Source organism: Marmota monax, unplaced genomic scaffold (genome assembly GCF_021218885.2).
Source record: "Marmota monax isolate L192 unplaced genomic scaffold, Marmota_monax_Labrador192_F-V1.1 WCK01_AAM20220418_F8-fsc00075, whole genome shotgun sequence".
Lineage (NCBI taxonomy): Eukaryota > Metazoa > Chordata > Mammalia > Rodentia > Sciuridae > Marmota > Marmota monax.
In genome coordinates this window covers 2966263-2987795 of record NW_026694772.1, presented here as the reverse complement: position 1 = coordinate 2987795, position 21533 = coordinate 2966263, and the positions used below count along the sequence as shown (strand labels likewise).

The 21533-nt window shown below is 36.4% G+C and overlaps 1 protein-coding gene and 1 pseudogene across 2 annotated transcripts; one reads left to right on the top strand and one right to left on the bottom strand.

Moving 5' to 3' along the window:
• Window positions 1-1423: 1423 nt before the first annotated feature.
• Window positions 1424-20293, bottom strand: Tasl (TLR adaptor interacting with endolysosomal SLC15A4). Of its 2 annotated transcripts, XM_046425343.2 has the most exons (3): window positions 20076-20293; window positions 12607-12862; window positions 1424-2881 (listed from the first exon to the last, which is right to left on the bottom strand). In XM_046425343.2, exon 3 carries the CDS (start codon window positions 2878-2880, stop codon window positions 1984-1986), a length of 897 nt encoding a protein of 298 aa, XP_046281299.1. In that variant the 5' UTR covers window position 2881; window positions 12607-12862; window positions 20076-20293; the 3' UTR covers window positions 1424-1983. The 2 variants fall into 2 exon arrangements, with proteins under 2 accessions (XP_046281299.1, XP_046281297.1); XM_046425341.2 differs by lacking the exon at window positions 12607-12862.
• LOC124079667 (transcription elongation factor A protein-like 9) lies at window positions 12906-13315 on the top strand (annotated as a pseudogene).
• Window positions 20294-21533: the final 1240 nt, after the last annotated feature.

Below are 21533 nucleotides of genomic sequence, written 5' to 3'. Positions count from 1 at the left end.
ATCTATGATATCAAAACAACATAAAGACTGGGGATGTAGCACAGTGGTAAAGCACATGCTCAGCATGCATGAGGCCCTGGGTTCAATCCCCAGCTCTACAAAATTAAATAAACAAACAACTACTTTAAATCTACATAAAAAAATTACAATAAAGGAGCATAACAAACTTATTTCACCCATCGATGAAGGCTTAATAATTTTAAGTGAAAAGCAGTCATACTTCTATACATCAGTAACAAATTAGTAAAGAATGTTTTTATTCAGAATAGCTATCTTTATAATAACCAAAAAACTGGAACCCACCCAAATATCCATTAACAGTAGAATAGATAAATAAATTGTGAATTTAATTTAAAAGAACACACCAGGAAAAAGTTTCTTGGCATTGTCTTGGCAACAAATTTTTCTATATAACCACAAAAGCACACAAGACAAATGCAAAATAGACAAGTAGATAGACAGAGATAGATAAGATTGGATTGATAGATTAGATAGACAGGAATCATCTTTGATAAAGAAAATCAACATTGGGCACGGTGGTGCAGGCCTGTCATCCCAGTGGCTTGGGAGGCTGAGGCAGGAGGATCACGAGTTCAAAGCCAGCCTCAGCAAAAGCGAGGCACTAAGCAACTCAGTGAGACCCTGTCTCTAAATAGACATACAAAAAAGGCTGGGGATGTTGCTCAGTGGCCAAATGCACCTGAGTTCAATCCCTGGTACCCCTACCCAAAACAAAACAAAACAAAAAGAATTATCTGATTTTTATATTAATGGTCTCTTACTTTGACCACTAGTTGTAGTATCCAACACAGCCAAACATATTAATCCATTTGACAAATATTAATTAGATGCCTACTATGTGCCAAAAATGTTTGGAATATGGAGAAGCACACGAAGGAAAATATAAAAATAAGTACTATATCAAGCAAAACACTACAAAGGAAAATTAAGCAATATAATTAAAAATGAGAAAGTCATTCTTAGCTCTAGGAGTTTGAAACAGGCAGCAAAGTAGGTTTGGCCAATGGCCCATAATTTGCAAACTCTTGAGCTAGAGGAGAGAGCAGTGAAGCTACCATGGAGCTAGAATTCTAGTGAACGAGTTTACAGAATTTGAAATTATGGGACCCTAGGGTTTGTAACATTCTTTTGAGGATACAGAAGACCCTTTACATGTTCCAGGTCAAGAATACATATAGATAAGGGAGAGGGAAATGGGGAAACTAACAATATTCATAATTTCTTTTGAAGCCTGGTACCACGATGAAAATCATACACAGAATAATGAAACTAAATGGTCTAGTGCTCACTCTGGTATTTTCCATTTAGAAAGTGTCATCTCCACTAGTAAACAATTAGGGGATTTTCATGGCTGTTTTTTGGTTGAGGATGTAGCTAAGTAATCATTAAAAAAAAGCCACAATTGCAATTTGGTACAGTTTTAATATTTACAAAGAATAGCTCTACTGATACAGAAAACAGAAAACAGCTACAAATGTACTTTTAAAAAATGTTTGAATTTGTCTTTCGACCCAAATATAGCAGCCTTCTGCAGTCCATTTCCCTTAAGAAGAAACAACTTGGAGGAATTTATTTGGGTAGAAAACACTATTTTTTTAAACTCTCTACCCTGAAACTTTTGGGGTTTTAGTTTTGCCGTGTTTTTTTTTTTTTCTTATTTGGATTGTCTTTTTTTCTGATTTTTATACTCCCATAAGTGGATCACAACCTTTTCTTTTTTGATCATTTTTATTTTTGCTTTGTTGCTGTGCAAACCTCTCTTTGAAACCATTATGATTTCTCTTCCCACGTTCCTTCATCATGTGTAATATTAAGAGATTTCTTCTTTATTCACACCTAATTTCTATCCAACATTTGCTTTTCAGGTTTTTGACTCCCTTTTATAGCCCCCTCCAGCACATTTTCCAAATAAATCAATATAGTATTGTTTTGGGGTAGATGAAAGAGATGGAAGCATCCTCTCTATGGATTCACATTGCTGTACTGTGAAATGTGAAGACTAGGTGTACTGATCTCAGTTGATGCCAACTGTAATAGGCGACTAATGACTAAATCCCTAGCTTTTGAGGTCTCCAGGTTCTTCTCTCTAGACACTTGAAGACTAATTTGGTCCACACTTGTCATGATGAGTTCAGATGCCAGAATCTGGGTAGGAGAACTGTCATGAAACATGGCATCCATGATGTACTGCTTATATAACTCCACCACCTTCTGCTCCAAGTACTCATTCAGCACTGCATTTGAAATAGGTTTCTGCATTTGCAGGCTGCTTTTTTCTTTGATGCTGGTTATTTTCCAATACGATGAGTACCGCTGAATAGGCTTTTGGGGAAAGTCACTGGGCTGAGTGGAAATGGAATCTTCCATGGGCAAAGGAATCTCCGATGACTTCAGCAAAGGACCACATTCAAAACTGCTCTCAGAGGGAAAATCTGTCATCACTGAGTTAACGGCCATCACTTGTCCCCCTGCAATATGTAAGTCATTGTAATTCTTGCAAATGCTTTTGCAGGAAGGTGGAACCAAGTAGGTCCCTCTATGGAGGTCTCTACATATTTCAACTGCAGCCAAGTTTGGGCTTTCAAACACCGGATTAGGGTTTGTCTGCAGCACTGTGACTCTCTGACTTCTGTTGCATTGGTTTTCTCTTGAGTGCAGTGAAGAAATAAACTTGCCAGAGGATTTGCAGCTCATGTAAAGACTTCTGACTTCCTCTTCATCCACAGAGGAATAGGAAAGAGCAGCAACAGAAGTTGTCTCCTCTTCCTTTTCCCCAGCCACCTGTTCATTATAAGATGTGTGATTCCAGTAGATGTCATTCCAGTAGGCAAGTCCACTGAGATACCCTTCTGACAGCATTCTGGAAAGAGAATTGATGAGTAACAATGGGGAAAAAGAAGACTGGACTCTTTTAAGTTGGCAATTAATATATCAAAAATATAAAGGATGGCCAGGCATAGTGGCACATGCCTGTAATCCCAGTGGCTCAGGAGACTGAGGCAGGAGGATCTTGAGTTCAAAGCCAGCCTCAGCAAAAGCAATATACTAAGCAACTCAGTGAGACCCTGTCTCTAAATTTAAAAAATACAAAAAAGGGCTGGAGGTGTGGCTCAGTGGTTAAGTGCCTCTGGGTTTAATCCCCAGTACAAAAAAAAATGTAAAGGATGATGAATGAAATAATTTCATTCACTCACCAAGACATTACTAATTCCATGCCTCCTGTATACCAGAACTATGGCATGTTCTGGGTATATAATGATGAAATGATACATACCAGTTCCATCCTTCAAGAAGTTTCTCACTATGCAAGAAAATAAACTAGATACAAATAATTCCAATATTATATCACTGGGGATATAATTGTGATAGGCATAAAGAAAGTCCAGAGGGGGGGACTCTAACACAACCTGGGGTAAAAGGGGAGAAGTCACAGGATATCTCACAGGGAATGTGGCATTTCAGTTGAGTGATGAAACTAAGTAGGCATTCCAGCCATTGGCACAGTTATAAGAGAATATAGTGGTACAACCTATTCACCACATACCAAGAATCTGAGCACAAGCAGAAGAGACTGGGAAAATCATCTGGAATTGTATCATGAAGGCCCTTGACAGCCAGGCAAAGGGATTTATATTCTGCCTCAGAAGGAATGGAGAGTTATTGAGAAGTTATAGTTTGAACAGCAACATGGCTAGTGGACTATGAGAAAAATAGTGAGGAAATCTGGCAAATTCTACTAAAAACAAGAGCTGTGTCTTACTCATCTTTATATTGTATCCCTGGGAGCTGGACTGTTTTCTGTTTTGTTTTGTTTTTTTAATTTAGGAGGGACCCAAAATGTATTTGTTAACTTGAATGAAACAATGGCTGCTATGAAATCAATTCATACTCATCACATGATGCAGGATTACAGTTTCTCCTACCTTTGCAGACCGGGGTGGATTTTTTTTTCTCTACACCTTCCACTTCTCAATATATATCCTGGAAATGTCTCTGCACTCAATTGGTATGTTTACCTCTACCCTAGTTAAGCACAGAGCTTTCCTCATAGTGGGCTTTCCCTACACCTGCCTCCTCTCCCCACCCTCTGCAGTTGTCATTGAAGTCTGGAGTGGCTAAAATAGGCCAGAAACCACAGCTGCATTTTCTAAAAAAGGAACACACTGGCATTCTTGGCACTGGAGCAACCAGCCACAGTGAGGAAAACTGGTCCTCTTTGGCCTCAAGGTCTGGGCTTCTAAAAGAGATCTACCAACTTGACCCTGAAATTGACAAGTCATATTAGAAAAGAGGGATCATTTTAAAACCATATATAAAGGTCCTTTTAAAACTGTCAGCCCTTTTTTTACATTCATGTAGTTTTTATTTTCCAGGTAGATAAAATATATCCCTCCTTTTATTTATTTTTATTTTTCCCTCCTCTCTTTTAATTCAATAAGAGTAATATATTTTCTTTTTTGCAAACATTCTAAGGTATAATCATCAAATTTATCAATTAAATGTTTACTATATTCCAGGCACAATTATGTGCCATAAAGTTGCAAAGTTAAAGGTCTTCAATAAATCCATGAATAATTAGTTTGCTAAACGCACTTATAAAGAAAATGTTGTTCTTTTCCTTAAAAAAAAGAGAGAGAGAGAGAAGAAAACTTTCTAAGTGCAGTTCTGCCCTCAACAAACCTAACAACTGGGTGAAAAGGCAAATTTTACATACTAGAAGATAATTAACAAAGTAAAAGAGATTAGCATAAAGTCCTAATAGTGATGTAATTACTTCCCCCTCAGGTCTCTCTCCTAGGCTGTAGCTAGGGTATTGCTTTTAAGGCCTCAAAACCTCATTGTGGAAACTCAGGGCAAAATTGCACTGTTGGCTTTTGAGTTTCTAAATAAGCTTTAGAAACTCTGGACAAAAACAACAATTTTAGAGAAATGACTTGCGAGATACCATAACCTGAAGTTTTGAACTTCAAAATTCAGAACCATGAAGAATTTAGGGCATGATATTTATGCATTAACAATAGACGCAAGTGATCTGAATCTACCGTGGAAGAAAACAGTATGACTTGAGAAAGGTTTAGGGAGCCAAAAACAGATGAAGTCTGTGCATCCGGCCCATGTAGAATCTGAGCAAGCAAAAAGCCTCACAAAATTCTTTCATGTTCAACAGTGGTGCAGTGGACCACCCAAAGGACAGGCCTGAGGTCACTTCATCAAATCTTACACACAGCATGGTACTGAGAGCTTGAAAACTGGAGAATTCCTAGAATTGGGATACAAAGATTGTAGACATGATCTCCATGGAGTATAACCAGGGGCTAGGTAAATGAATGACAAGAAGTTTCCATGTGTATCAGTGTGATTACATAGTAAAAAACAAAGATTGCCCCCACCTACTCCCATTCCTAACTGACCTATGATTCTATATAAGCAACCTGGAACTTAGAGGTAAACTCCAGGAGGAAGTAATCCTAAAGTGATTACGGAATTCCTGATTGCCAGGGAGAAATTTTCCACCTCTCCAGAGAAGGTGAGCCCAAAAAAAGATAAATTAAGGTAGAGAAAAGCAAAGATTTACAGAGAAGATAGCAGAATAGGCATATGCATGTGTTTTTTTTCCTCCTGCCCCAACCTTCACCAAAACAACAGTAAATGATGCTTGTAAAAGATATAACACATAAGAAAAGGGGAAACATGAGGTGAAACAAGAGCAATTACATTTTATATGCTGAAAAGTAGTGGACCAAGGGTTAATGTCTTAGGAGACGGGGAAAACTTACAAGAGCCATGGGAAAATACAAGTGCCAAAATGATTTAAATTCCCCTAAAGTTGAGGAATTTCTTTTTTCTTTAAGAGAGAGAGAGAGAATTTTTAAATATTTATTTCTTAGTTTTCGGCGGACACAACATCTTTGTTTGTATGTGGTGCTGAGGATCGAACCCGGGCTGCATGCATACCAGGTGAGCGTGCTACCACTTGAGCCACATCCCCAGCCCTGAGGAATTTCTTAACACTGCATACCTCTGGGGGTAAGGGCAAAAAGGCTATATGGTGTATCTAAAGTTAAAAAAAAAAAGAAAAAAGATTGATTGAAAGTCTATTTAAAAGGAAATCTGACACCCAGACCCTGTGTCTCATTCCATGCAGCCAGGTGATCATCTGCTATCATCAACCCCAAAGAAAAACTTGAGACTTAGTCTCTGAATAATAAAAGAGGACCCCCTAGACCAGGGGATACTAGCTGAGGATAGAATTACTGAATTGATAAAAGATAGATTAAATAAATATATGAATGTTGGTGCAGAGATCCATGATCCCAGATTTTCCCTTACTCAGTTCCCAGAATGCTTGCAACAGGGTCATCCACTTTCTAGGCAGGGTATTAGAAAAAATGTTCTGAGTAATCTGACTATTATAGTTTGAGAAGAGCCATTGACATCAAAAGTTCCCCAACTCAACTGGGCAATTACCCTTCAGTTAAGCTTACAATCAATTAAGCCCATTGAGCTTTTTGGATTCCCATCCTTTAAGATGACTGGAACTTTGAAACATCTGAGGAAAGATCTGCTATGAGAGAGTCAAAAACAGCCACTTAGAGGATAAAGCTCTATAGGGGCAAAATCTGCTATTAGTATTTCCAGAGTTAAAAGATCATATCACAATCATGAATTGCAAATGGGATGTTATGAAAAAGAGATATTTCTTAATAAGAATTCTAATGCTCAAGAAATAAAATCAAGCATCAATAAGTGAGGACTGGAGTTGTGGCTCGGTGTAGAGCTGTTGCCTAGCATGCATGAGGCCCTGGGTTTGATCCTCAGCACCACATAAAATAAATAAATAAATAAATAAAGGTATTATGTCCATCTACAAGTAAAAAAAAATATTAAAAAAAAAGAACCAATAAGAGGGGCGGCATCAAATTAAAAAGCTTTTGTACAGCAAAAAAACAAGAGTGTGAAGAGAGAACCTATAGAATGGGAGAAGGTTTTGGCTAGCTACTCTTCCAAAAGAGAAATGATATTCAGAATATATAAAGAATTTAAAAAAACTTCAACACAAGAAAAACAAAGAACTAAATAAATTGGTATATGATCTAAACAGACATTTCTTTTTTTTTTAAAGAGAGAGTGAGAGAGATAGAGGTAGAGAGAGAGAGAATTTTAATATTTATTTTTTTTAGTATTTGGCGGACACAACATCTTTGTTTGTATGTGGTGCTGAGGATCGAACCCGGGCCGCACGCATGCCAGGTGAGCGCGCTACCGCTTGAGCCACATCCCCAGCCCCCTAAACAGACATTTCTAAAAAGAAGAAATACAAATAGCCAAAAAAACTATTTAAAAAAAGTGTTCCATATCCTTAGCAATCAGGAAAATGGAAATCAAAACTACAGTAAGATTTCATCTTACTCCAGTTAGAATAGCAATCATTAAGAATACAAAAATAGGGCTAGCACTGTGACTCAGTTGTAGAGCAGTTGCCTAGCATGTGTAAGGAACTGGGTTTCATTCCAACCACCACATAAAAAAATACCGAATAAACAAAATATAGGTATAAAGAATATTTTTTATAAAAAGAATACAAAAACAGCCAGGCACGGTGGTACATGCCTGTAATCCCTGTGGCTCAGGAGGATTGTGAGTTCAAAGACACCTCAGCAAAAGCGAGGCCCTAAGCAATTTTGGAGACCCTGACTCTAAATAAAACACAAAATAGGGATGGTGATGTGGCTCAGTGGTTGAGTGCCCTTGAGTTCAATCCCTGGTACCTCTCCTTCCAAAAATTAAAAAATAATAGAAGGGATACCAGCAGAGTAGAGGAAGGGGATCAGGAGAGAGAAGGTGAAGGAAAGAGAAAGTACTGGTGAATGAGATTGATCAGATTATTTTACATGCATATATGAGCATGGCATAATGAATCTCACTATTGTATATAATTATAATGTACTGCTAAAATATGAATTAAAAAGTACACTGAAGCTTTTGGAAATTAAAAATCACTATTTTAAAGTTCAATACAAGGATTAGAAGGTAAAGTTAAGGCAATTTTTTATTTTGAAAGTAGACCAAAAATACAAGATAGAAAATGGTAAAGATAAAATTAAAGAACAAGTCCAGGAGAACCATTATCTGAATAATAATAGTTCAGAAAGACAGAGCAGAGAAAATAGGGAAGAAATACAAATAAACAACTCAAGAATGCTTCCCAGAACTGAAGGACTGTGAGTTTCCAAAATACTGTGTAAAAATAGACCTGCACCCCCTCTTATTGTTGGGACAAAGAGAAGATATTATAAGTTTGCAGAAGGGAAAAATGTCATATACGGAAAAGACCAAGAACCAGAATCTTCAGACTTTTAAAAAATATATATTTTTAGTTGTAGGTGGACACAATGCCTTTATTTTATTTATTTTTTAATGTGATGCTGAGGATGGAACCCAGTGCCTCATACATGCAAGATAAGCACTCTACCACTGAGCCTAAAAGTCATGCAGCAAAAAACAAACAAATCTATGGTTTACTATATGTCTGAGTTGTAAATAGCTTTTATATAACCATGACATTAAATAAAGCACTAAAAATAGAGCTAACTACCTTTTTAAAATAACCATAGAGTGACTGTAAAGTCAGGAAAGAAATATTATTTTATTATGTATATTAATGTAATACCAATAAAAACTATCCTAGGCATTTGCCTATAAGCTTACTATATATGGTGAGAGTAATGGAATAAAGTCACATATACTTGGTGGAAACCAGGGGAGGAAAGAGAAATCCTGTTCCAAATTCTCTTCTTCATAGTGACAAGTCAATAAATTTAAAAAAAGAAAAAAGTACATAAGCATGTTATTGAAAGAAATTGTGACAAATACTAAATAATTAGTTAATGGAAATAAAAGTTGTTGTTTCTGGATAAGGGCACAGGAACTGCTGGTTTTTCATAACAAACCTCAAAGAATTATGTGATTTTTGTAAGGCACTGTGATGCACAACTGTAATTCCACCAAGTTGGGAGGCTGAAGCAGGAGGATCATAAGTTCAAGGCAAGCCTTAGCTAAGACCCTCAGCAACTTATCAAGACCCTGGCTCAAAATAAAAAATAGAAAGGGCTGGGGATGTGGCTCAGTGGTTAAGCGCCCCTGGGTTCAATCCCCCAAACCAAAAAAAAAAAAAAAAAAATTGTCACCCAAACTATGCACATATGTAACTTTGACTCAATTTTTTAATTAAAATTTAAAACAATTTTTAGAGTAACTAAGAGGAAAAACAAGAAGGTGGCCCTTCCTGTACAGTTGAGTTGTGAGTAAAGATACTCTTGGACTGAAGAAGAGAGACAGAAGTCTGGGGCAAGTAAACCTTTGGTTCTATAGAACAAAAAGCTTTGAAACAAGCAGCAAGCAAGGGCAAAAGCACTGCAGACAGGGGGAGAAGTGTGACACAATGAAGTAGTCTATATGGTCATTTTCATGTGGGTCAGTGAAAGACAACAGTCCAGGTACAATCAAGTGTTATTTTTGAACCATGCTTACCTAAGAACATTTCCTAAACTATCACAATTCACATAATCCACTTTTATTACCCCTTTTCCCTTTCAGACATATCCCACATCACCCACCATTTATCCTCTTTCTCTTCATATTAGTCAATGGGCCCTTTTCTTTGTCTGTGGATGCTGTTTATGAAAACTTCAGATAGTTCCCCACTCCTCTGCAACAGTGAAGGAAGAAGTTTTTGTTTTGTTTTGTTATTTTTAATGAGTAAACAGAGCAGGATTTACTTAGGCAGGAAGAGATAAAACTCCTGTTAGGGGAAGGGGGCCTGATAGCACAAACAGGCCTATTTCAAATATAAAAAACCTTGAGGCTCAACTGTGGAAATGCCTCCAGCCAACTCCTTTGTCCCAGAGGTAGAAAACAGAAGGTAGGGATAAACCCAGATGGAAATTACAAGAAGAGAGGGTGGGGGGAACCCGGATGGAAAAGAAGGTATGATAGATAGCCTTAATACTTTACAATGCCTGTTTAACGTATATTTTCTCCAGGTTCTACATAGAATCATAAATAAATTCCTAAGGAAGGTTTTTTGCTTTGAGTTATGGGCCTTTCTCTCGCTTTGTAATCTACAGAGAGGTTTGTTGGTGCCTTAGTTCAGGCAAAATAAACACCTTACCATGCTGATGTGTGGGGCCCAAGGAAGACCAGGAAAGTAGGAGGCCCAATAATCAAAAAGCAGAAAGTACCTCCCGGTGTATAGGGATTCATACACTCCTGAGAAAAGGAAGATATTCCTGTGAGGGAGGACTGGGAGATGAGGTCAGGGAGATAAGTTGGGACAAGGCAGGAAATACATACCCTGTAGGCAATTAAGGGTTGAGTATCCCAAATCCAAAAATCCAAATCTGAAAGGCTCAAAAATCTGAAACTTCTTGGGTGCCAACATGACAGCACAAGTCAAAAATTCCACATTGGACCTCATGTGATGGGTCACAATCAAAACTCAGGTACACTTAAAATATCATATGAAATTACCTTCAGTTAAGACCAGTAGAGTAGAGGAAGTATAATAGGAGTAGGTAAAGGGGAGGCATCAGAGACAGACAAGGAGCAAGTCAAATTCCATGTATAGGGGCTAGGGTTGTGGCTCAGAGGTATAGTGCTTGCCTAGCACATGTGAGGCACTGGGTTTGATCCTCAGCATGGAAGAAGAAAGGAAAGAAGGAAGGGAAGGTATTGTGTTCATCTACAATTAATTTTTTTAAGTTACATGTATGTGTGATTTTGTCAAAATAAACCCAACTACTATGTATAACTAAAATACACAAATAAAAGTAAAAAGATACAAAATTTTTAAAAAATGAACGTTATCTTCAGTTTATGTATATAAGGTATATATGAAACTTAAGTTAGGAGGCTGCTGGATTCAGCCCCACCTGGGACAGTAACCAAGAGGCAGGGAACAGTTAAGTAAGAGAAAGAATGAGTATGAATGACGAAGACTCCCAGACATAAAGATAAAGAGAGATGAACTCTGAGTCTGGATTTGTTGGGAAGTGGCACCAGAACTTACCATCAAATCAGGAGGAGGAGCTAGGAAGGGAGATAATGGGTTTAGCTTAGTCTGTCTTGACTAAGATAAACTATCTGGGTGCAAGTGTCTAGTTATCCATTAGAGTCAGGCAGGAAGCACATTAGAAAAGTTACTTGAAATCATCATCTAAGTGTAGTAGGAATTCATATTGGAGGAGCTTTTGAGTGTTCATAATAACTTGTGTGGGGAGCTCTCCTTGAACAGTATCAGGAGGAAGGAGTAGCAGCAAAGGCTGCAGTATCACATAGCTTTGTAAAAAATTGAAAGGGCTTCAGATGCATTGAATAGATCATTTTTTTTTTGGTACTGGGGATTGAACTCAGGGGCATTTGACCACTGAGCTACATCCCCAGCCCTATTTTGTATTTTATTTAAAGACAGAGTCTCACTGAGTTGCTTAGGGCCTCACTAAGTTGCTGAAGCTGGCTTTGAAGTCATAATCCTCTTGCCTCAGCCTCCCAAGCCGCGGGGATTTACAGGCTTGCGCCACCACACCCAGCTTAGATCACATTTTTTAAAATTGTATTTGAAGGTAAAATTTAGCCATGTGTTCAGACTCACTGATGCCAAAAAAAAATTAACTTAGTAGGTAATGGAGCAGAGTTCTAGTTCTGACTTTGTCACTAACTGTGGTTTTAGTGTAGTTAGTGCCAGGTATATAAGATACAACCCATATAATAATCATATAATAATGTACTAAAGAAATTGATCTTCCCTGACATAGTGGTGCATGATTTTAATCCCAGCAACTCTGGAAGCTGAGGCAGGAAGATCACAAGTTTAAGGTCAACCTGGGCAACTTAGACTGTCTCAAAATTTTAAAAAAAATTTAAAAGCTGGGGAATGTAGCTCAGTGGTAGAGAACCCCTGGACTCAATCTCTAATATCCCAAGAAAAATTTTTAAACATAAAAATTAAGAAATTTACCCTCACAAAGATTCTAAGATATAGGTATTACTAGTCTCATTTTACAGATGACAAAATTGAGTAATGTGTTCAAAGTCATCAGGCATTCAAACACTGTCAAAAAGCAGAGCCCATGTTTAGATTACTTAACTCCTCAAAGACTCAACTTTTCATCAATAAGGTGAGAATGTAGAATTATGGGCTGGGGATATAACTTGGTTGATAACCCCCACACCACCGAGAGAGAGAGAGAGAGAGAGAGAGAGAGAGAGAGAATGTGCAATTAAACCATCTCTTAGAGTATCCTCAAACTTTAATATTGAATGAGTTTATGAAGAGTTAAATGAGCTTTACTCATCTGACATTTCTGAAAATTAGCAGCAGAGGGCAGCAGAAAGCATGCTAAGGAGGCTTCTGAAAATAGTTTTAAAGCTGTGCAAAGATTAATGCATAAAATTTATAAACAAAAATTTTACATATATTAACACATTTAATCTTATAGAAAGCCTCTAATGCACCAGTAGAATAAAAACAGTGTTGCACATCATAATATCCTAAAATTTAAAAATAGAGAAATAAAGAAAACTTACTTGGGTGTATTTTAATTAATAGTTGGGGGTTTTTTTCTTAATAATTTTAAGAAATTTCAAGAAGGTATCCATGGATCTCTAAATAATACACTTCAAATAAATATTAATGTATCTTGAGGAGTCGATGTGTGCAGAAGTCCTACTAGTCTGGTCCTTGTTCCCGTCTGGGTACCAGCTCCCTTCTGCAGTGCAGGCAGCAGCACCGGAGGCCAGCGGAAGGACTCAGCTTGCTGGAATTATGCAGGTCTGTTAGAACCTTCCAAGGCCATAAAAGTAGGAGAAAGAAGCAGACCAGATCAATACCAGTAATTGCATTCAAAGAGGAATAAGCAGGAAAGAAGAAAGGGAGGCACAAGATGAAACCCTGTCAGAAAATTGAAGAAAAACCAGACAATGAGAATGAACCAAAGCTGGAGGAAGAGCCAAAGCCTGAGGAACAGCCAGAGGAAGAGGAAGAACAAGAGGAGGAGGAAAATGCAGAAGAAACTTTTAGAGAAAGGCTGATTCAATCTCTCCAGGATTTTAAAGAAGATATATATAACAGGCATTTGAGCAATGAGGATATGTTTAGGGAAGTGGATGAAATAGATGAGATAAGGAGAGAAGAAACAAACTTATAGTGATGCATTGGAAGATCAATAGAAACCATCCTTACCCTTATTTGATGTAGTTTACCTTGATTTCTGTTTTATCTGATATTAACATTGCTATATAGCTTTTGTTTTATTAGCATTTTTCCTGATATATCTTTGCCCATCTTTCTACTTTTAACCAGTTGCTATTAGTGGTTTTAGATATAGCTCTTGTTATCTGCATCTCATTGTTTATTGTATTTTGAACCTATCTACAAGTCTCAGTCTTTGAATAAGAGAGATTTACTCACTATAAAAAAGAGGTCCCTGTTAGCATATAAAATGGGGGGAAAAGTTACTAAATAATATGTGAATACCATATTTATGAATAAGGTAAAAGTACATTTGTATATTACATATATGCTCATTAAAACTTGGGAAGGATAAGAGACAAAAAATTCAGGCAAGCTGGGCATGGTGTCACAGGCCTATAATCCCAGCAATTTGTGAGGCTGAGGCAGGAGAGGAGGACCACAAGTTCAAGACCAGCTTCTGCAACTTAGCAAGACCCTGACCATAAAATAAAATAGGCTGGGGATGTAGCTTAGTGGAGTAATTGAACTCCTTTGTTCAATTCTCAGTGCTGCAAAAAAAAAAAGAAAAAAGTTCAGTTTCAGTGCTGGGATTATGAATACAATCTTCTGCTTGTTTGTATTTTCCATATTCCTAAAATGAATACACATTATTGTTGCTAAAATAATAAAATTTTATAACTAAAAAGCAAAAAAATTTAATGTATCTTTTAATTTCATCTGAGACACTAAAATTTAACCTAATGGTTTTCTTTGGTTGTTAAAAAATATTTTATTACTTGAATTTTTGTTTCATATCTTAGTGTGTGTATGTGTGTATGTGTGTGTGTGTATAATTTCTCCATGACTGGTTAAGTGTAAAGTAAAAGACATTCAAGGACATTTGCAGATGAGATGTTCTAGGCATATTTAGCCTACATTAATCATTACCAGACAGGGGAATACCAAAATTAACCTTATGTGCAAATTCACAAGTTAGAAATATGTGCTAAAGTACAGCACTTTGTTAAATCATTTACTTTGTTTTCAGAAGAAACTACAATATAAATTCTTCCTTCTATATTAATGTTTGTGTAAGTTCTCAGAAAATTGTTGTTATTGCTTCTATGCTTATGCTTAGATACACTTTTAATTTACACCCAAACAACACAAGCATGGAGTCAAAAGGAAAACCTAAAGAGGGAGGAACTTTATAAAAGGGCACATTTGAAAAAAAAAAAAAAAAAACAACGGAATGAACTGCAAACTTTGGCTTTGCAGATCATATGGAGTCTTGCAAATCTACCATCATAGCACAAAAGCAGCCTTAGACAATATGTAAACAAATTATTGTAGCTACGTTCTGATAAAACTTTACTTACCAAAGTACAGGGCCAATTTAGTCCTAGGTCATAGCTTGCCTACACTTGACCTCAGTCAAAAAGCAGATGCAATACATTGGATAGGCCATTATAATAGCCACCACGCATTGAGTGGTCTTCATCCATTACAACTAATCTTTCAACAACACTACACATTAAGTATTATCATAATCTGGATTTTCCAAATGAGAAAACTGGGTTTCAGTTATGACAGATGCCCTTTCCAAGGTCATATAGCTACTAACTACTAGAGGCAAAATTCAAGCCCAAGTTTACAAACTCCAAAGTATGTGTTCAGTTCTTAGAACATCTTGCTCTACTGCATAGATAAGAGGAGTTAATATCACAAAGCCATGATAACAAGCAATTAGTACTTCCAGAAAAAGGATATAAGCCCTGAATCCATTTAATAACAGCAACATTTGCCAAATAAAAGAAGGAAGGTGCCATGAAGTACAGAAAGAAAGGCTCCAAGAGGGACAGCCAGCACCTACCCCGTATGTTCTAACTTCAGGTCAATGCTCATGTGTCTTTGAGACATACAAATAATTTAACCTCTATTTTTTGTATTTATTTATTTATTTATTTTAATATTCCTGTTCCATTATATTTTTAAAAATAATTCCACCATTTTATTTTTTAAAATCTTTATTTTATGTATTTATTTTTATATGGTGCTGAGGATTGAACCCAGGACCTCACACGTGCTAGGCGAGCGCACTACCACTGAGCCATAGCCCCAGCCCTGTATTTATTTATTTTTGTAGTTGTAGATGCAAAAAAATACCTTTATTTTTTTATTTATTTTTATGTGGTGTTGAGGATCGAACCCAGTGCCACACTCATGCTAAGCAAGGGCTCTACCACTGAGCCACAGCCCCAGCCCCTATCCTCTATTTTTAAAATCCAACCATATGACCATTTTCCTGAAACGGTCTCATTGCTATAGCCTAGAATTGTATCATCTCTAATTTTACAATCACTTTCCACTGGGTTATTTAATAATTTAATATTCCAGATGCCCTGTTTAAATATCACTTATGTCCCATATCCTCCAGGACAATATCCAAACACATTAGACCCTTATAATATGGAATACTTTGTCTTCTTTTTTAAAAAAAATATTTTTAGTTGTAGATGGTCACAATAACTTTATTTTGTTTATTTAGTTTCATGTGGTGCTGGGGTCAAACCCATGCTGGGGATCAAACACATGCTAAGCAAGCACTGTATCACTGAGCTACAACCCGGGGCCCCTTGTCTGTCTTCTTAACCTCATCTCTGCCTGTTCTCCATTGGACCCAGAATGCCAGCCATGTTAAGCCCTTCCCAGTTCCCCGAAATCCTACTCCTATTCCAGGGATTTGTACATTTTTTTCTTCTGTCCTGACTGCTCTGGTTCAATGTCCATCCTGTGGCCCACCACCCATAACTTTCAGGTTTCATCTCAAATATTAACATTTCAGAGCCATTGGCCAGCCATTCAGAATCCTTATCCCTAAATTAGAAAGGGTTCTTCCCTCCCTTACCCCAAGGTATTCATCAGGATTGCATGGAAATTTCAGAAAACCTGGCCACTACCATAAACAGTGAAATAAATCATTGCAATAGTCTTTGGAGTGAAAAAGTAACTGGCAATAGCAAAAGAAAGGAGAGAGAGAAAGTAAGAAGGAGAGGGAGAGAGAGAAAAAGGAAGGGAGGCAGGAAGGAAGGAAAGAAAGTTCAAGATTGATGAGAAATGAGAGAATTTGGAGTGAAAAAGAATAAGAAAAGATCCAGCTTCTTGAAGAATATTTTGGGCAAGGGCAAACTTAGACACTTTAAGATGCAAGATCACGGGGCTGGGGATGTGGCTGAAGCGGTAGCGCGCTCGCCTGGCATGCGTGCAGCCTGGTTCGATCCTCAGCACCACATACAAACACCATCGAAAACTAAAAAAAAAAAAAAAAAAAAAAATAGATATTGAAATTCTCTCTCTCTCTCTCTCAAAAAAAAAAAAAAAAAAAAAAAAAAGATGTAAGATCACTGGGGGCACAGGCCTGTAATCCTAGCAGCTGGGGGAGGGCTCTGAGACAGAGGAGAATCCAGAGTTCAAAGCCAGCCTCAGCAAAAAAAAAAAAAAAAAAAAAAAAAGATTCAGGGTTGAGATGGGTACAAAGGATACCTCCAGTGGCCAAATGCAAATGAAGGCAGTGGGATGGAACTGCCAAGCAGCATCATGGGATACAAACTCATGGAATGAAAGACATGCCAATGTTATCTTCTGTTTCATGGAAAATCTTGAGCCAGTCTGGCCTGGGAGCAGTTTGCCTCCCACCTAACAGCATGTCTGCTTATGTAGATCTATTTTTAGACAGTTATGAAATAATACATCTATAGGTACATCTTATTTTTATTTAGTAAATAATTACTCATAGTGAACGTTGAGGTTTTTCTTGCTTTTTACTATGTGTAATCCTGGCACATGCTTCCATGACTATTTCCTCAGGCCAGATTTGGAGCAGTAGAATTACTAGATCACTGCTATTAACAAACTGCCTTTCAAGTAGCTTGGAACAATTTCTTTTCTCATCAGCAATGTTTAAGATTGTTTCTACTAGATGCAGTGGCACATGCCTGTAATCCCAGCAGCGCAGGAGGCTGAGACAGGAGGATCTCAAGTTCAAAGCCAGCCTCAACAACAGCAAGACATTAAGCAACTCAGTGAGACCCTTTCTCTAAACAAAATACAAAATAGGACTGGGGATGCTGCTTAGTGGTCAAGTGCCCCTGAGTTCAATCCCTGGTACCAAAAAAAAAATTGTTTCCACTGATAATCTGCAGCACTTTTTTTAGTTCTCCAATTAGATAAGCAAATTTATACTTGTCTCGAATTTGAGAGTGAAGGAAACTGTTTTTTAAGATCATGTGAAGTCATATAACAGAGATGTTATTTGTTAATACCCCCAGACCTCGAAATCCTCTATTTCATCTCTTTATTTCTCCTGTAATATAAATTCTAGATCCTATAATTCCAATTTAATATTTTAAGACCATATTGAATTGGGGGACTTGCAGATAAACCACTGTTAAATTATCATTGAAATTTTTAGAAAAAAAGACAAAAAATAAAAATTTGAATATTGTTTTGTTTATGAGCTAATTTGGACAGTATCACCAAATCTGTCTTATGTGTTTTGTTTTCAGTGAATGATGCAAGTATTTTACTCAAGAAAGGAGTTTTTTGTTGTTGTTGTTGTTATTGTTGTTGTTTTGGAAAGTCCTCCCTCTGTAAAATAGCATTGACAGCTTCTTTAGTCTTACCTTTTAACATACCTGTTCTTTAGAGCTAGAAATGACTAATCATGTTATCACATGTCCTAGATCATATCCCTATTATTTTACCTCTTACTGCTCTAAAGAATCACTCATCCCTATTTCAATCCTTGTTACAAAACATAATCTGGGATTATCTACTTTTCTACCAAATGTAAAATGATTTTTAAGGGAGTTCTTTGCATCCTTTATCTTCCAGGCTTAGCAGCCTTGTAAAATAATTCTTATATAACAAATGAATTTCTGGAAGTCTAACTTGGTTAAGACAACACAATTGTAAACCAAAGATCATCCTTTTGTCCATATTAAACTCACCAAGTAAATAAATGATCTTCTATTTGGTTCTGCTTGGATTTTTATGTCCAAAGGTAACAGCTACTTCCAAGGGCTGAACCTGATATGTGAAATTCCTTATTTCATAAGATGTAAAATTTAGTGCAGAAATATTAAATTTTTGTCATAATTGGGTTTTATGTTCATATTCTTTCTTATCATTTCACAATAGAAAAATTAAACTTTATGATCACTTTTTCAGGAGTATTTTGACAGAAAATAGAGGACTAAAAATAATAATTTCCTTGAAGATATAATTGTTAATCATTGTTAATTATTCTTATTACCATTAACATTTACTTAATAATAGGCATAACAACCAAATGCACTGAAAGATCCTTGATTGGTTCTGGGACTTAAAAAATTAAAAAGCTGGGCTGGGTACGTAGTTCAGTGGCAGAGCACTTTCCTAGCATGTTCAGGGTCCTGGGTTCAATTCCCAACACCAAATATACAAATAAATATTAAAAAATAAAAACTTCTAAAGAACATGTGGCTAATTGGAGAAATTGAATGTGGGTCATATGTTAGATAATAGTATTGTATTGATATTAAATTGCCTTGGTGTCACAATTGTGCTGTGATTATGAAATAGACTGCCCTTATTCTTAGGAGATATATACTCAAGAATTTAGGGATGACATGTGTCCTACAGTCAACAATATACTCTGAAATGGTTCAGAGAAAAAAAAAACTGAGAAAGACATACAGAAAGAGAGAGTAAATGTGGCAAAATGATACAACTGATTAATCTACATAATCGAAATTTAGGTGTTCATTGTACTATCCTTTCAATTTTTATATAGGTTTATAACTTTGAAGAATAAAAATGCAGGGGTCAATGAATACAGGGACAATATCTTATATACCTAAAATAACAATTATATATGTATTTGGAAATGTTTTGGTGACTTTATGTAAGTATTTCAAACATCACTTTGTTCTAGATAATAAGTAGTGCACTACTCTTGTAAATCTTCAAAATCATCAGCATGATATGGATGTTTAACACATATTTCAAATACTCTTTACTCTTACAAGCTTTTCAAGCTATGAAACAATTGCCTTACACTAAATTATGCAAGGAATGTTATATAAAAAATCAGTATGCATATTCTAACTAAACAAGGTCTATATGCAAGCATATATTCAAGAAGCATGTGCACAAAGCAAAAGAATGCTTCAGCAGGTCTAAAGATATTTCTAACAAAAGTCTTAATATCCTAAAGCAGGCTTTTCCTAAATCACCCAGATGGCAATTTGAAAAGCATCATCATTACAGATCAGATTCACTTTGAATATATGTTGGAACATAGAACAACACTATCAAAGCTTGGTGAACTGAATAATTGAGAGTGAAATCCAACTAGAATGCATTGTGATTGTGTTTGTCTCTATAACTCATTGCTGTAACAATTCAAGAGCCACGTTGTCACTGCAAAATCCTACTTAAGTTTTTAGGCCTTCTGTTAAAAATGTGGAAACTAAACTGGCACAGCAACCAGTAAGAGGACTGAATAAATTATACAACAAAGAATTTGATCAGACCAGTCAAAAAATTTCAAGTTAATTTTTTTAAATGTCAGGAATCACACAAGGAGATAAGAAAAGAAAGTGTTTAGCTGAATTCCTTTTTATTGTCCAAGCCCATTCAATGCTTGCTTCAACTCCTACTCACCTCTGATTTGGTGAGCTTTAAAAATATTTTAGATGAACTCTGACAATAAAGGGTTAAGAAAGTGAGAAGAGAAATGGAAGGAAATGTTATCAGAATCCCGTTGCCTCCTTTTTCTTACCTTCACTAGCCAGTCTGCTACTTTGGTCCTGCAGAAACACAATGATTGTCCCAATAGAAATGAACAAGCCAGCCAACACTCTTTCCAGAACGTTTGCAAGTCTTTGATGAGACTGAGAAAATAAGCTGCTCATTTCATTGCAGTTCTTTTTATAACTGATCCTATGGAAAAAGAGTTGTTTTTGCACAAGTCTGATTTGTACAAAGAAGCAGTGGGAAGTCCCAGGAAATGGGGGGTGGGTAATAACTGACGAACCCACATCGAGCCACAGAATGCACAGAATGGTGTTTCTTCCCCTTTTTCGAAAAATGAAACCTATCTATGAAACTGTCTCTTGCTAAAAAAAAAAAAAAAAAAAGAAAGAAAAGTTTATTTCTATGCATTATGCAAGCACCCTATCAACACAATTAATTTGTCTTTCTACGATAACTAATTCTCGGGGAACCCTCTACTGAAATTCAACCAAAGCCATTTATGACTTTAGAAATTTCTCAGTTTTATCACTAATTTATATTTTTAAGAAGTATTATTTATCAATCATGTTTATAATTCTAAAAATGCAATGAAAAAAAAATTTCTCTTTCCAATTACCTAAAGTTAAAATTTTGTGGGCAAGGTTGTGGAGAAACGGACACTCCCATCCACTATTAGTGAGATTGTAAACATATTTAGAGAGCAATGTTTCAGTATCAGTCAAAATTTATTCCTTTTAAATGCAACTATTTCATTTCTATAAATTTATCTTAGCTATATATACATACTTGTGCACAAACATGTATATGAACATATATTTGTCACAGCATTGTTTGAAAAAGTAAATGACCCCCCCCCATCCTCTCCCTGTGGAGACCGAAACAACCCCTTGCACATAATCACAGTATGTATTTACAGCAGCCCAGCGAGCTGCGCTTGAAGGGCTTTGAACCTGGCTGGCCAGGGAAGCAGAATGGGTGGATAGAGCTGTTTTTCCTTCTGGGCTGTTCTTCATCTGTCCCTGCCCTTTTCATGCCCCACCCCACTACCAACAAAAGTATATTTTTCACTGTCCATTGTTTTATGTTTGAATAAACAATTTATAGTGACAATAAAAAAGAAAATGAAGATGACTGAGAAAAAAAAATGTTATCCATAAGTATGATATTGGCTAAATAAGTAAGAATGTATCCCTCTTGTGGAATATTATGCAATTGTTAGAGTGAGGTAGATTTATGTCTACTAATAGAAAAGGATATCTAAGATACATTCTTTAGCAAGAAATTATGTTCCAACTTGTGTTTTTAAAGGAATACACACACACATACACACACAAATTATTTGCTTACTAGAATATTTCTATTTCTGTATGGATACACACACAAAAAAAAATTAGAAACAAGCAATAGCCTTTCTAGAATGAGGTTACTTTTCATTCTCTACCCCTTTGAAATTTTTATCTTGTATATTCCTGTCCATTTTACA

Bases quoted from the DNA above. Each gene is read 5' to 3' on its own strand.
- Tasl (XM_046425343.2), bottom strand. From the start codon at position 2,880: ATGCTGTCAGAAGGGTATCTCAGTGGACTTGCCTACTGGAATGACATC.